Below are 17,413 nucleotides of genomic sequence, written 5' to 3'. Positions count from 1 at the left end.
TACCAAACACTCTATTCACATGGGTTTCAAAACATGATTGAAACTTTACACTCCTCCTGGCCTACCAGTGAAGACAAGGGAACCAAAGGTGAAGTAAAAAAAAATCTACAGTCTTCCTGCCAAAACCAAGTTAACTTAATTTCCCTTCAAGTAAGCAAAACTAACCAGATCTTGAGATAATGGGGAAGGAGCAAGAATCAAGCATATGGACGTTGCTCCAGCAATTCTCTCCTTTCCCCTCTTTCTGCCTGATCATTCCCACCAGCACAGAAACACACTGATATTTCTCTCCTCTAACACTCCTCCTGTGCCAGCTAGGGTCCTACTTCTTTGTACTCCTCACTGCCTCCAATCCCTCTCCTCCCATTCTCTCTCCAGCCCACTCCAACTTGGCTTTGGCCCCCACCACTCCACCGAAACCTTATCTTCAGTGTGACCAATGGTCTCTACTTGGCTAAATGCAGTGGTAGATTCCTGGTCCTTATCTTAACTGCTCAGTAGCATTTGACACAGTTCACCTCTCCCTCATCTTCTCTGATACACTGTCTTACTTGGCTTCCAGTGGTCACTCTTTTCCTCTTTTACTGGTTCTTTCCTGACCATTTGACTTCTTAATGTCTTGGCACCTCAAGGTTCAGTCCTTGACCCCCTTCTCTATCTGCATTCACTCCCTCAGCGATTTCATCCAGTCTCATGGCTTTAAATACATCTACATGCCAACCCTTCCCTCCCAGCGGTACATTTCCAACCCCACTCTTTCCCAAAATTCTAGAATCACAAATCCCAACGTTTCCACTTGGATTTCCATCAGGTGCCTCACACGCAACATGTTCAAAACTAGACCCTCATCTTCTCTCCTCTGCCTTCATCTCCTGTGGCTCTCCTCCCCTTGCTTACTCCACTCCGCCCACGTCAGCCTCCTTGCTGTTCCTCAACAAGCCAGGACTACTGCCACCTCAGGGCCTGTGTTCTGGCTGTTCTCTCGGCCCAGACATCCTCTCCTCAGATATCTTACCATAATCTCCACTCCTGGGCACTCCACCCACCACCCTTACTGCACTCAACTTTTATTTCCCATAGCGTTCACTACTTTCCAACATATGACATAATATAATTATGTTGATGTTTACTGTCTGCCGCACCCCAACCATGATGTAAGTTCCATAATAGCAGAGATCCTTGTTTTACTGACTCATATATCTCCAGGGCCTTAGCAGTACCTGGTACAGGAGGTCTCAAAAAACCTTTGTTAAATGAATGGATGGGCTCTGATGCTACAAATGTAAGTGGTAACCTCCAGATTCACACATGGGGCATAAAAGTAGTCCTAGAAAACCATCACTTCCCTTCTTCCATGAATACACCTCATACCCCTCCAGCCTTGGTTAGTACAGAATTATTGGGGCAGCAAAGGAGCCTCCCGTTAGCACCCTGCTGCTGCTGCTTGTGGCACTGAGCAATTGCCGGCTAGTGATTTTTATGCAGAGTGTTTGTTAGTAATCATCTAGTCATATTAATAACACCTTCTTTAAAAGATCTGAAAACATGCCTTAAACCTAGTTATAGATTGTTGCAATTTTAATATTCAAACAGGATATTATGCCTCTGTCAGACACAGTTATTCCTTAAGAGCATTCAAGCCAGCAAGACTTTCCCCTGGGAATATATCAAAGATGATTCTAAATATCTAGCTATTCTGAAGTAATCTTGCAGCAGCACACCTAGTCTGCACCCACTCTCCTCAGTCTCAGAAGGACGGGAGTTGTTTTTCTCTGCAAGGCTGTGTCTCCTCTAGGATCAGGACCTTGCCCCATCATTCACCCCCTCTCTCCTCTGTTCCAACCTCTCTCTAATAGACCCTTTCCTACCACCTTTTAACATTGTTCAAGTTTACCAGAATCTTTTCTCTAAATCCATCCCTCAACCCTGAAATCTCCATGAGTGAGCAGGGTACAGTGTCACAGTCACTGGAACTGTGAGGACTATAGTCTGGTTGCAGTAGGTCAAAGAGTGAAGGCCAATGAAACTGCTCAGGCAGAGTGAAACAAGGACCCCCTCGCTCTGAAAAGGAGAAACCTTATGTCTGTCTAAGAATGTGGCATTAATGATCTCTCTCTGCCATCCTGTCGCCTGCCCCTATGACACCCGTCTCTCTGGGCTCTTCCCCCACCTCCAACTGTTCCTTCTCTGTCTTCTTTGTTGGCGTCTCTATCTCTAAAGATAATGGTGGCTCCCAATGTTCCACCCTTAGTTCTCTTCCCATTCTTCATGCTCTGCCAAGAAAATTTCATCCTCTTTCCTCATTTTTAACTACCACTACGTTGAACTCTACATTTCTAACTCTACTCTTTTGCTCTGAGCTCATGACCCCAAAATACATCTCCCCACTAATGAGACACTAGTCTCTCAAATTCAGCATCTCCAAACCTGACCAACGTCTGTTTAGCAAATCTTGTTCCTTCTCTGGTATGCCGTATCTCAGGCAATGACTACATCACCCGCTGGATTACTTAAGCAAGAAACCTTGGAGTCACCTTCCATTATTCTACCTGCTGAAGTCTCTCCTATCAACCCCAACTACTTCATGCTGATTTTATTGTGTTAATTCAGATCCTTATCTTTTGCCAAGACCAGTGTTTCTCAAGGGAGGTACTACTGGCTTAACAGACAAGAGAATTCTTTTCGGCACAATTATCCCACTTAGAACAGATAACCTAACAGCCTCCTTTCACGAACTGGGGGGTCCCACTCCAGCACCAGGCTTAAAGTACTGAACATGGCTCCAGACACCCATCTCCAATATAGCCCTTTTAGTTCCCTTTAGTGTGTAGGGAACATCTCCACCCACCACTGCCTACTTATGGATGCAGAAACTAGAAGGCCTCTGACCCACTATTCCGTTTATGGTCCATGAAGATAAGATACGGTTTCCCTCCAGGTCTGGGAATGTCTTGTTTTTCTTTTCGTTTCTCTCTTTTTTTTTTTTTTTTTTTTGGCGGTACGTGGGCCTCTCACTGTTGTGGCCTCTCCCGTTGCGGAGCACAGGCTCCGGACGCGCAGGCTCAGCGGCCATGGCTCACGGGCCCAGCCGCTCTGCGGCATGTGGGATCTTCCCAGACCAGGGCACGAACCCGTGTCCCCTGCATCGGCAGGCAGACTCTCAACCACTGCGCCACCAGGGAAGCCCTCTTTTTTTTTTTAATCTATCCTCTTCCTGGGCTTGGAACAGAGTTGGTATAGGCCCAATATCCCTTAACTCCAAAATCCAAAAAACTCTGAAACCTGAAAGTTTTTAAAAGTTTGCTACAAGCTCATCTAATGACAAAATAATCCCTGAACTGATATGAGGCAATTTATAGTCATCACTTACCTTCCTTAGAATGAATATTCATATGATTCTTTAAGAAGTATGAATGTGTAAAATTGTAGGGTAGTGTCCCAGACTCACTGCACATATATCAAGTACATGGAATAACCTTTTAGAAAGCCCCCCAAACGTGAATTCTAAAACAAATACAGCCCCAAAGATTTCAGATAAGGATTGTGATCTGCATTACAAAGCACAAAGTCACCACACCATCTTATCCAGAAGTCTGTCTCTGTCTCTTAAAACTGACTTTTCTAAATAGAAATTTAAAATACTTTAAACATAAAACATTTTCAATGAATATTTTAAAATCTTCCATATATAAAGTTAACTTTAGAAAAGAAAGTATAGACCACTATCTTTTAAAATAGGTTAAATTCAGGCCTACCCAGAAACAGGAATACAGAAAACTACTTCTTGGGATCCCTTCCAGTCTTAAGATGTTTTGTTTAGACAGAGCTCTAGGGATTACAACATACAGTGTGGACAGTGGGATCACCTTCCCTTTTCCAGAGGCCCAGCCAGTCCTGTGTAATATGTGCTTAGGCACTTCTCACAACATCGATACACACCATCTCAAAAAGAAAAGCACCACTGCAAGCGCCACAGTACTCCCCTAGTTTTTCTACGACTCTAGCAACTTACATTTCACAACCAAGATTAAGGGCTGATGTTGTTGCTGCTGTATAGGAAAAGGAAACTAAATGATTTTACTTTAAAGGTTGGTAGCTATCTATGTCCATCTGGAGCTAAAATTTTAAACAGATGTCTAATGGGAAACCAAATATGGAAAATGATACAGTTATCTATTAAGGCAATGAGATACAGCAAATAAGATATGCAGATATGGAACATAAGCCTATAAAACTTTAAAGGATGTTTTTTCAAAAGAAAGAACATCTATTTGAAACCCACAGATTCTTCATACCCTTGTATAGATCTTTTTTTTTTTTTTTTTTGGCCATGCTGCACGGCATGTGGGATCTTAGTGCCCTGACCAGGGATCAAACCCGCACCCACTGCAGTGGAAGTGCAGAGCCTTAACCACTAGACTGCCAGGGAAGTCCCTAGATCTTTTTTTTTTCCTTTAATGGCACATTGCTTTGAAAAACAGTCTAGCAGGTCCTCAAGAGGTTAGACACAGTTACTATATGACCCAGCAATTCCATTCCTAGGTATGGAATTTCTCTTTCTCCCAAGAGAAATGAAAACAAATGTCCACCCAAAAACTTGTACACAATGTTCACAGCAGTATTACTCATAACAGCCCCAAAGTGAAAACAACCTAAATGTCCGTCAACTGATGAACGGATAAATAAAATGTGGTATACAATGGAATAAAAAGGAATTAAGTGTTGACACATGCTACAACAAGCATGAACCTTGAAAACATGGTGCTAAATAAAAGAAGCCAGTCACAAAAGGTCACATATTTTATGATTCCATTTATCAGAAATATTCAGAATAGGCAAATTTACAGAGAAAGAAAGTAGATTAATGGTTGCCTAGGATTTGCCTGGGGTTTGGGGGGAAATGAGTGACTACTAATGAGTGCAGGGTTATTTTTAGAGCGATGAAAATGTTCTAACATTAATTGTGGTGACAGCTACAAAACTGTGAATATACTAAAAACCACTGAAATTATGTGCTTTAAATGAGTAAACTGTATACTATGAAAATTATTTTAAAAACTGGCAAACAAGCCATATAACTAAAGCAAAAAGTCAACTGGGGGGCTGTGGGGACCTTCAAGATGGTGGAGGAGTAAGATGTGGAGATCACCTTCCTCTCCACAAATATATCAGAAATACAACTACATGTGGAACAATTCCTATAGAACACCTACTGAACACTGGCAGAAGACCTCAGACTTCCCAAAAGAGCCGTGTGGCTAACAGGGTCTTGGTGCTCCGGCCGGGTGTCAGGCCTGTGACTCTGAGGGGGGAGAGCTGAGCTCAAGACACTGGTCCACGAGAGACCTCCTGGCTCCATGTAATATCAAACGGTGAAAGCTCTCCCAGAGATCTCCATCTCAATACTAAGACCCAGCTCCACTCAACGACCAGCAAGCTACAGTACTGGACACCCTATGCCAAACAACTAACAAGACAGGAACACAACCCCACCCATTAGCAGAGAGGCTGCCTCAAATCATAATAAGGTCACAGACACCCCAAAACACACCACTGGACGTGGTCTTGCCCACCAGAAAGACAAGATCCAGCCTCCTCCACCAGAACACAGGCACTAGTCCACTCCACCAGGAAGCCTACAGAGCCCACTGAACCAACCTTAGCCACTGAGGGCAGACACCAAAACAGCGGGAACTATGAACCTGCAGCCTGTGAAAAGCAGACCCCAAACACAGTAAGTTAAGCAAAATGAGAAGACAGAGAAAACACACAGCAGATGAAGGAGCAAGGTAAAAACCCACCAGACCAAACAAAGAGGAAATAGGCACTCTACCTGAAAAAGAATTCAGAGTAATGATAGTAAAGACAATCCAAAATCTTGGAAACAGAATGGAGAAAATACAAGAAACGTTTAACAAGGACCCAGAAGAACTAAACAGCAAACAAACAATGATGAACAACACAATGAATGAAATTAAAAATTCGCTAGAAGGAATCAATAGCAGAATAACTGAGGCAGAAGAATGGATAAGTGATCTGGAAGATAAAATAGTTGAAATAACTACTGCAGAGCAGAATAAAGAAAAAAGAATGAAAAGAATTGAGGACAGTCGTAGAGACCTCTGGGACAACATTAAATGCACCAAAATTCGCATTATAGGGGTCCCAGAAGAAGAGGAGAAAAAGAAAGGGACTGAGAAAATATTTGAGGAGATTATAGTTGAAAACTTCCCTGATATGGGAAAGGAAAGAGTCAATGAAGTTCAGCAAGCACAGAGAGTCCCATACAGGATAGATCCAAGGAGAAAAATGCCAAGACACATATTAATCAAACTATCAAAAATTAAACACAAAGAAAAAATATTAAAAGCAGCAAGGGAAACATAACAAATAACATACAAGGGAAGCCCCATAAGGTTAACAGCTGATCTTTCAGCAGAAACTCTGCAAGCCAGAAGGGAGTAGCAGGACATACTTAAAGTGATGAAAGGGAATAACCTACAACCAAGATTACTCTACCCAGCAAGGATCTCATTCAGATTTGATGGAGAAATTAAAACCTTTACAGATGAGGAAAAACTAAGAATTCAGCAGCACCAAACCAGCTTTACAACAAATGCTAAAGGAACCTCCCTAGGCAGGAAACACAAGGAAAAGACCTACAATGACAAACCCAAAACAATTTAAAAAATGGTAATAGGAACATACATCTCGATAATTACCTTAAATGTAAATGGATTAAATGCTCCAACCAAAAGACACAGACTGGCTGAATGGATACAGAACCAAGACCCATCTATATGCTGTCTATAAGAGACCCACTTCAGACCTAGGGATACATACAGAATGAAAGTGAGGGGATGGAAAAAGATATTCCATGCAAATGGAAATCAAAAGAAAGCTGGAGTAGCAATCCTCATATCAGAGAAAACAAACTTTAAAATAAAGACTATAACAAGAGACAAAGAAGGACACTACATAATGACCAAGGGATCAATCCAAGAAGATACAACAATTGTAAATATTTATGCACCCAACATAGGAGCACCTCAACACATAAGAAAAATGCTAACAGCCATAAAAGGGGAAATCGACAGTAACACAAAAATAGTAGGGGACTTTAGCACCCCACTTTAACCAATGGACAAATCATCCAAAATGAAAATAAATAAGGAAGCACAAGCCTTAAATGACACATTAAACAAGATGGACTTAATTGATATTTATAGGACATTCCATCCAAAAACAACAGAATACACTTTCTTCTCAAGTGCTCATGGAACATTCTCCAGGATAGATCATATCTTGGATCACAAACCAAGCCTTGGTAAATCTAAGAAAATTGAAATCATATCATGTATCTTTTCTGACCACAACGCTATCACACTAGATACCAATTACAGGAAAAAATCTGTAAAAAATACAAACACACGGAGGCTAAACAATACGCTACTAAATAACCAAGAGATCACCGAGGAAATCAAAGAGGAAGTCAAAAAATACCCAGAAACAAATGACAATGAAAACACGACCATCCAAATCCTATGGGATGCAGCAAAAGCAGTTCTAAGAGGGAAGTTTATAGCAATACAATCCTACCTCAAGAAACAAGAACATCTCTAGGGAGGGTGGGAGGGAGGGAGATGCAACAGGGGAGAGATATGGGAACATATATATATGTATAACTGATTCACTTTGTTATAAAGCAGAAACTAACACACCATTGTAAAGCAATTATACCCCAATAAAGATGTTAAAAAAATAAAAATAAAAAAATAAAAGTATATCACTACACAATAAACAGACATTGAAAAGATTAAAAAAAAAAAAAGAAACAAGAACATCTCAGATAAACAGCCTAACTTACACCTAAAGCAATCATAGAAAGAAGAACAAAAAAAACCAAAGTTAGCAGAAGGAAGAAATCATAAAGATCAGAGCAGAAATAAGTGAAATAGAAACAAAGAAAACAATAACAAAGATCAATAAAACTAAAAGCTGGTTCTTTGAGAAGATAAACAAAATGGATAAACCATTAGCCAGACTCATCAAGAAAAAAAGGGAGAAGACTTAAATCAACAGAATTAGAAATGAAAAAGGAGAAGTAACAACTGACACTGCAGAAATATAAAGGATCATGAGAGATTACTACAAGCAACTATATGCCAATAAAATGGACAACCTGGAAGAAACGGACACATTCTTAGAAAAGCACAGACTTCTGAGACTGAACCAGGAAGAAACACAAAATATAAACAGACTAATCACAAGCACTGAAATTGAGACTGTGATTAAAAATCTTCCAACAAACAAAAGTCCAGGACCAGATGGCTTAACAGGCGAATTCTATCAAACATTTACAGAAGAGCTAACACCGATCCTTCTCAAACTCTTCCAAAATACAGCAGAGGGAGGAACACTCCCAAACTCATTCTACAAGGCCACCATCACCCTGATACCAAAACCAGACAAAGATGTCACAAAGAAAGAAAACTACAGGCCAATATCACTGATGAAAACAGATGCAAAAATCCTCAACAAAATACTAGCAACAGAATCCAACAGCACATTAAAAGGATCATACACTGTGATCAAGTGGGGTTTATCCCAGGAATGCAAGGATTCTTCAATATATGCAAATCAATTTGATACACCATATTAACAAACTGAAGGAGAAACCATATGATAATCTCAATAGATGCAGAAAAAGCTTTTGACAAAATTCAATACACATTAATGATAAAAAAAAAAACCCTCCAGAAAGTAGGCATAGAGGGAACCTACCTCAACATAATAAAGGCCATATATGACAAACCCACAGCGAACATCGTTCTCAATGGTGAAAACTGAAACCATTTCCACTAAGATCAGGAACAAGACAAGGTTGTCCACTCTCACCACTATTATTCAATATAGTTTTGGAAGTTTTAGCCACAGCAATCAGAGAAGAAAAAGAAATAAAAGGAATCCAACAGAAAAGAAGTAAAGCTGTCACTGTTTGCAGATGACATGATACTATACATAGAGAATCCTAAAGTTGCTACCAGAAAACTACTAGAGCTAATCAATGAATTTGGTAAAGTAGCAGGATACAAAATTAATGCACAGAAATCTCTTGCATTCCTATACACTAATGATGAAAAATCTGAAAGAGAAATTAAGGAAACACTTCCATTTACCACTGCAACAAAAAGAATAAAATACCTAGGAATAAACCTACCTACAGAGACAAAAGACCTGTATGCAGAAAACTATAAGACACTGATGAAAGAAATTAAAGATGATACAAACAGATGGAGAGAGATACCATGTTCCTGGATTGGAAGAATCAATATTGTGAAAATGACTATATTACCCAAAGCAATCTACAGATTCAATGCAATCCCTATCAAATTACCAATGGCATTTTTTACAGAACTAGAACAAAAAAATCTTAAAATTTGTATGGAGACACAAAAGACCCTGAATAGCCAAAGCAGTCTTGAAAGAAAAAAACAGAGCTGGAGGAACCAGATTCCCTGACTTCAGGCTATACTACAAAGCTACAGTAATCAAGACAATATGGTACTGGCACAAAAACAGAAATACAGATAAATGCAACAGGAAAGAAAGCCCAGAGACAAACCCATGTACCTATGGTCAACTAATCTATGACAAAGGAGGCAAGGATATACAATGGAGAAAAGACAGTCTCTTCAATAAGTGGTGCTGGGAAAACTGGACAGCTACATGTAAAAGAATGAAATTAGAACACTCCCTAACACCATACACAAAAATAAACTCAAAATGGATTAGAGAGCTAAATGTAAGACCGGACACTATAAAACCCTTGGAGGAAAACATAGGCAGAACACTCCATGACATAAATCACAGCAAGATCTTTTCTGATGCACCTCCTAGAGTAATGGAAATAAAAACAAAAATAAACAAATGGGACCTAATGAAACTTAAAAGCTTTTGCCAAGCAAAGGAAACTACAAACAAAACGAAGACAACCTCAGAATGGGAGAAAATATTTGCAAACAAATCAATGGACAAAGGATTAATCTCCAAAATATATAAACAGTTCATGCAGCTCAATATTAAAAAAACAAACAACCCAATCCAAAAATGGGCAGAAGACCTAAACATTTCTCCAAAGAAGACATACAGATGGCCAAGAAGCACATGAAAAGCTTCTCAACATCACTAATTATGAGAGAAATGCAAATCAAAACTACAATGAGGTATCACCTCACACCAGTTAGAATGGGCATCACCAGAAAATCTACAAACAATAAATGCTGGAGAGGGTGTGGAGAAAAGGGAACCCTCTTGCACTGTTGGTGGGAATGTAAATTGATACAGCCACTATGGAGAACAGTATGGAGGTTCCTTAAGAAACTAAAAATAGAATTACCATACCATCCAGCAATCCCACTACTGGGCATATACCCAAAGAAAACCATAATTCAAAAAGACACATGCACCCCAATGTTCACTGCAGAACTATTTACAATAGCCAGGTCACGGAAGCAACCTAAATGCCCATCGACAGATGAATCGATAAAGAAGATGTGGTACGTATGTACAATGGAATATTACTCAGCCATAAAACGGAATGAAATTGGGTCATTTGTAGAGACATGGATGAATCTAGAGACTGTCATACAGAGCAAAGTAAGTCAGAAAGAGAAAAACAAATATCATATAGTAAAGCATATATGTGGAACCTAGAAAAGTCGTACAAATGAACCGGTTTGCAGGGCAGAAATTGAGACACAGATGTAGAGAACAAACGTATGGACACCAAGGGGGGAAAGCAGCGGCGGGGTGGGGCTGGTGGTGTGATGAATTGGGAGATTGGGGTTGACATGTATACACCGATGTGTATAAAACTGATGACTAATAAGGACCTGCTGTATAAAAAAGTAAATAAAATTAAAAAAAAGAGTCATGTACCACAATGTTCATTGCAGCTCTATTTACAATAGCCAGGACATGGAAGCAACCTAAGTGTCCCTTGGCAGATGAATGGATAAAGAAGATGTGGCACATACATACAATGGAAATGGAATATTACTCAGCCATAAAAAGAAACGAAACTGAGTTATTTGTAGTGAGGTGAATGGACTTAGAGTCTGTCATACAAAGTGAAGTAAAGTCAGAAAGAGAAAAACAAATACTGTATGCTAACACATATATATGGAATCTAAAAACAAAAAAATTGTTCTCAAGAACCTAGGGGCAGGACAGAAATAAAGACACTGACGTACAGAATGGACTTGAGGACACAGGGAGGGGGAAGGGTAAGCTGGGACAAAGTGAGAGAGTGGCATGGACATATATACACTACCAAACGTAAAATAGGTAGCTAATGGGAAGCAGCCGCATAGCACAGGGAGATCAGCTTGGTGATTTGTGACCACCTAGGGGGGTGGGATGGGGAGGGAGACGCAAGAGGGAAGAGATATGGGAACATATGTATATGTATAACTGATTCACTTTGTTATAAAGCAGAAACTAACACACCATTGTAAAGCAATTATACTCCAATAAAGATGTTAAAAAAAAAATTACCATGCTTCTAAATGCACCTTTTAACTGGAGTTATACGGAAATTGAATTAAAGATACCAAAGATTTAAATTAATGTGTCAGAAAATAAGCAAACAGTTTGTGATTTTCAACATAGCTGTTCTTTCCCTTCCTCCTATTGTTCACTGTAAAGCTCCATTACCATAAAATAGGATTAAAGGAAAGGGAAAAAAGGCTTAAGTGCAAATTTCTAAAATTCTATTCTCTTGAGAGAAAGGCATGCCAAACTATCACTAAAATGGGATCTGGAAATACTTTATCTATAATCACGGTTACCCTTAATTACCAAGGGTCATTACATATTTCCAACTCTTAACTTTTAGTACCCTGGCAAACGCCATAGCTCAGACTGTTCCACTGTGCTGTAAAAATACTCAGCTATGTGGGGGCGCATCTCATTTTCGCCTGTATTTGAAGATAATCTCATTCACTTATGAGTATCAAGAGAGAAAAGGAAAGGTCTTCAGAATAAAGACATTTTAAAAGCTTTCATCATATTCACATTTTTGTGTCTTAAAATTCCATTAAATATTATTTCCTAAAGATTCCTCCCCCTCCACCCCTGCCATTTACACAATAGTCAGCTACTAATCTCAAATGTTACGGGTTGGTGGCCACAAAGGGCATAAGAAAACCTCCCTGAAAAGTCCAGCTCCAGTTCTCCGATGAGGACAGCTCATTTCCCCAGGGTTGGGAGTACTAGATGTGCAAACTGATGACTAGCAGGTGACCAAGGTGCTGGATAAGCTGTTTCTTGCTCTAACTCTAACTGCCAGGGCCCCAGGCTTAATGCTCAAACCAGCATGCTGCCCAAGGGGTGCTCGCCCTCAAGGCAAAGGCTGGTGACAAGAAGCCACACTGACCTTTCAATTTGTCAGCAGTCATCCAAAGGACACAAGTTTATTAGCTTAGCAAACTGACACAATTTTTTAGTCTGGCTGTTCTTCACTAAAATACAATGCAAACAAAACTTTCCAATACCTGTTTTTAATAGGCCCAATTGCCACCTAAGGCACTTGTCTCAGATCAGCAATAGTATTAGTATTCCATCTCTAGTACCAATTAAAGGAAATAAGAAGTACTCTAATCTCTTTTTGATACTTGCAACAAATAGAATATCAATGGCCTCCTAAGTTCATTTTAATGCTTGTTTCTTAAAATTAGATTGTCAAACTTCCAGCATAAAAATAACTATATTGTCACAGTCATACCCATTTTACTGTGCTTCGCAGATATTTTTTTCGTTTTTTTTTTTTAACAAATTAAAGGTTTGTGGCAACCTTACATCAAACAAGTCTATTGGCAGGATTTTCCAACAGCATTTGCTCACTTCATGTCTCTGTGCCACATTTTGTTAATTCTCACAATTTCAAACTTTCTCATCATTATTATATTTGTTATAGTGATCTGTGATCAGTGACCTTTGATGTTATTGCAGAAAGATTGACTCACCAAAAACTGAGATGGTGGTTAGCATTTTTTTAGCAATGGTATTTTAAAATTAAGGTATGTACATTATTTTTTTAGGCATAATGTCCTTGCACACTTAATAGACCACAGTATAAACATAACTTTTCTATGCTTGAGAAACAAAAAGATTCATGTGAATCATGTTATTATATTTGCTTTATTGCAGTGGTCTGGAATTAAACCCACAATGTCTCTGAGGTATCTCTGTACCTATTTTTTTAAACAATTTAACCCTGTCCCCAAACTTTCTTCCTAACAACTCACCTTAGAAAAACACGTATTTGAGCTGTGGGGCAGTGGGAACTATGTTACCTGTTACCTGCTATTCAGGTAACAGGGAGGCAAGGTCAGCAGAGTGATACAGGACCAGACGGACTGAGTCCAGGTGTGATTACCTCCACTCCAAGCCTTCTTTCTTCACCTGTACAACATGGACTGTAACAGTGCCTACTTTATAGGATAGTCCAAAGGATTAAATATGATAATCCATTTAACCCTCAGGGCCTGTCTGGCACATCACACAGTGACCAAAATAGGCTAGGACTATGACAGAGTGATGACATCCCTAGATGTCACATCCCCACAATGATAGCAGGCATGATACAAATGCTTTCATGGGTTACTTCAGCCAGGCGGTGGCAGGCACAGTGTGGAGACAAACATTGGCCCTGGGCAAATTCATTACCTTGGCCCTAAGTCACTGTATTTGAAGGCTTGATTTCCTCTTGGAAAATGAAAAAGTCTTACAAGATCAGTGGTTTTTCTTTCTTCAAAAAAAAAAAAAGAAAAAGAAAAAAGAGTCCCTCCCATCAGGAAACCTGCACAAGCCTCTCAGATAGCCTCATCCACCAGAGGGCAGACAGCAGAAGCAAGAAGAACTACAATCCTGCAGCCTGTGGAACAAAAACCACATTCACAGAAAGACAGACAAGATGAAAAGGCAGAGGGCTACGTACCAGATGAAGGAAAAAGATAAAACCCCAGAAAAACAACTAAATGAAGTGGAGGTAGGCAACCTTCCAGAAAAAAGAATTCAGAATAATGATAGTGAAGATGATACAGGACCTTGGAAAAAGAATGGAGGCAAAGATCGAGAAGATGCAAGAGATGTTTAACAAAGACCTAGAAGAATTAAAGAACAAACAGAGATGAACAATACAATATCTGAAATGAAAACTACACTAGAAGGAATCAATAGCAGAATAACTGAGGCAGAAGAACGGATAAGTGACCTGCAAGACAGAATGGTGGAATTCACTGCTGCAGAACAGAATAAAGAAAAAAGAATGAAAAGAAATGAAGACAGCCTAAGAGACCTCTGGGACAACATTAAACACAACAACATTCGCATTATAGGGGTCCCAGGAGAAGAGAGAGAGAAAGGACCCAAGAAAATATTTGAAGAGATTATAGTCGAAAACTTCCCTAACATGGGAAAGGAAATAGCCACCCAAGTCCAGGAAGTGCAGAGAGTCCCATACAGGATAAACCCAAGGAGAAACCCGCCGAGACACATAGTAATCAAACTGGCAAAAATTAAAGACAAAGAAAAATTATTGAAAGCAGCAAGGGAAAAATGACACATAACATACAAGGGAACTCCCATAAGGTTAACAACTGATTTCTCAGCAGAAACTCTACAAGCCAGAAGGCAGTGGCATGATATACTTAAAGTGATGAAAGGGAAGAAACTACAACCAAGATAACTCTACCCGGCAAGGATCTCATTCAGATTCAATGGAGAAATCAAAAGCTTTACAGACAAGCAAAAGCTAAAAGAATTCAGCACCACCAAACCAGCTCTACAACAAGTGCTAAAGGAACTTCTCTAAGTGGGAGGCAGAAGAGAAGAAAAGGACCTACAAAAACAAACCCAAAACAATTAAGAAAATGGTCATAGGAACATACATATCGATAATTACCTTAAACGTGAATGGATTAAATGCTCCAACCAAAAGACATAGACTGGCTGAATGGATACAAAAACAAGACCCATCTATATGCTGTCTACAAGAGACCCACTTCAGACCTAGGGACACATACAGACTGAAAGTGAGGGGATGGAAAAAGATATTCCATGCAAATGGAAATCAAAAGAAAGCTGGAGTAGCAGTACTCATATCAGATAAAATAGACTTTAAAATAAAGAATGTTACAAGAGACAAGGAAGGACACTACATAATGATCAAGGGATCAATCTAAGAAGATATAACAATTATAAATATATATGCACCCAACATAGGAGCACCTCAATACATAAGGCAACTGCTAACAGCTATAAAAGAGGAAATCGACAGTAACACAATAATAATGGGGGACTTTAACACCTCACTTACACCAATGGACAGATCATCCAAACAGAAAATTAATATGGAAACACAAGCTTTAAATGACACAACAGACCAGATAGATTTAATTGATATTTATAGAACCTTCCATCCAAAAACAGCAGATTACACTTTCTTCTCAACTGCACACAGAACATCCTCCAGGATAGATCACATCTTGGGTCACAAATCAAGCCACGGTAAATTCAAGAAAACTAAAATCATATCAAGCATCTTTTTTGACCACAACGCTATGAGATTAGAAATGAATTACAGGGAAGAAAACAAAAAAAACACCAACACATGGAGGCTAAACAATACGTTACTAAATAACCAAGAGATCACTGAAGAAATCAAAGAGGAAATCAAAAAATACCTAGAGACAAATGACAATGAAAACACAACGATCCAAAACCTATGGGATGCAGCAAAAGCAGTTCTAAGAGGGAAGTTTAGAGCTATACAAGCCTACCTCAAGAAACAAGAAGAATCTCAAATAAACAATCTAACCTTACACCTAAAGGAACTAGAGAAAGAAGAGCAAACAAAACCAAAAGTTAGCAGAAGGAAAGAAATCATAAAGAACAGAGCAGAAATAAGTGAAATAGAAATAAAACAATAGCAAAGATCAATAAAACTAAAAGCTGGTTCTTTGAGAAGATAAACAAAATGGATAAACCATTAGCCAGACTCATCAAGAAAAAGAGGGAGAGGACTCAAATCAATAAAATTAGAAATGAAAAAAAAAAAAACCTACAAGAGAAATATAGCCTGAGAGAAATTTCAAGAAATATAGATAAAAGATATAATAAAAGTTAAATCTCACCTTCTTGACTTCCCCTACCCCAAACCAGTTTTTGAACTGTGCTATGCAGAGTCTTAGGGATCCCTAGAAACAGAAGGTGGCTTCCAGCAGAAGCCAAGTAGGCAGGGCCCCAAGGAACCCCTCTTCTCCTATCACTACCTCAACAAAAGCAGCTCTGGCTTCTATGCATTTTATATACTGGATTTCACAGATTTTAAAACAAAGGTTCCACTACCAAAGTGAGACTTAAAAACCACAGGATTAAATTACTCTAAAGATATTATCCAGCTCTAAAACTCTATGATTCTGGTCTATTAAACCAAATCCCCATAGTTGCCATTACATCTATATCAAGTTTCCATAAAATTTCCTGAGACTTTACCTTACCTCTAGCTCAAGATCCTGAGGTTCCATTTCAGAAAGTGATAGCACAGCAATTTTGGTAACTTTACAGACCTCATGGTCTCCTGGAAGTTTGCCCACCAAAGCTTTCTGCCGAATTAAAATAAGCCACCATGGTAGATCTGAAAGAGAAAAGTCATATTTAATGTCTGGCTTCTATAAAGTGGTACTGTCCCGGCAAGCTGAAGGTGAATAATCAAACACAGTGTGCAAAAGATACAACCCTTTAAAGCAGCGGTCCCCAACCTTTTAGGCACCATGGACCGGTTTCGTGGAAGACAATTTTTCCACGGCCGAGGCGGGTTGGGGTGTGGTTCAGGTGGTAATGTGAGCGGTGGGGGGGATGGTTCAGGTAGCAACGCGAGCAATGATTCAAGCAGTAATGCAAGCGATGGGGAGCAGCAGATGAAGCTTTACCTGCTCCCCCCTCCTCCCCGCCCCGCTCACCCTGTTGCGTGGCCCGGTTCCTAACAGGCCGTGGACTGGTACCTTTTAGAGCACAACAAAGATATAAAAATGACCCTTAAATGTATGAAAAGATTTTCAATGGAGATGTAAATTAAAATGTTGCAATACCATTCTCACCCATCAGCTTGGGGATAATAAAAAAGTATGACAGCACATTCACTGGCCAGGCTGCGGGAACCAGGCACTCTCCTAGTGCTGGTGGGAATACAAACGCACACAACTTTTCTGGAGGGAAATTTTGTGATAACTAATAATAAAACATACACACTTACCTTTTAACCTAGCAATCCCACTCTTGTGAATTTACCTTGAAGACACACCTCAACAACACAAAAGTACACATACTCAAATCTATTCACTGCAGC

At 39.5% G+C, this 17,413-nt stretch overlaps 1 protein-coding gene across 3 annotated transcripts in view; it reads right to left on the bottom strand.

The window, feature by feature from the left end:
* The window catches only part of INPP5F (inositol polyphosphate-5-phosphatase F), a 92,554-nt gene that overhangs the window by 35,736 nt on the left and 39,405 nt on the right, over nucleotides 1-17,413 (bottom strand). For all 3 annotated transcript variants that reach the window (XM_089898241.1, XM_022568602.3, XM_089898240.1), the window contains exon 3: nucleotides 16,566-16,702. In XM_089898241.1, the coding sequence (XP_089754367.1) occupies nucleotides 16,566-16,702 (137 nt within the window). The remainder of the gene's footprint in view (nucleotides 1-16,565; nucleotides 16,703-17,413) is intronic.

Source organism: Delphinapterus leucas, chromosome 16 (assembly GCF_059928025.1).
Source record: "Delphinapterus leucas isolate spDelLeu-1000000601 "Yukka" chromosome 16, BTC_Dleu_Yukka2, whole genome shotgun sequence".
Lineage (NCBI taxonomy): Eukaryota > Metazoa > Chordata > Mammalia > Artiodactyla > Monodontidae > Delphinapterus > Delphinapterus leucas.
This window is presented reverse-complemented; position numbering and strand designations above follow the sequence as displayed.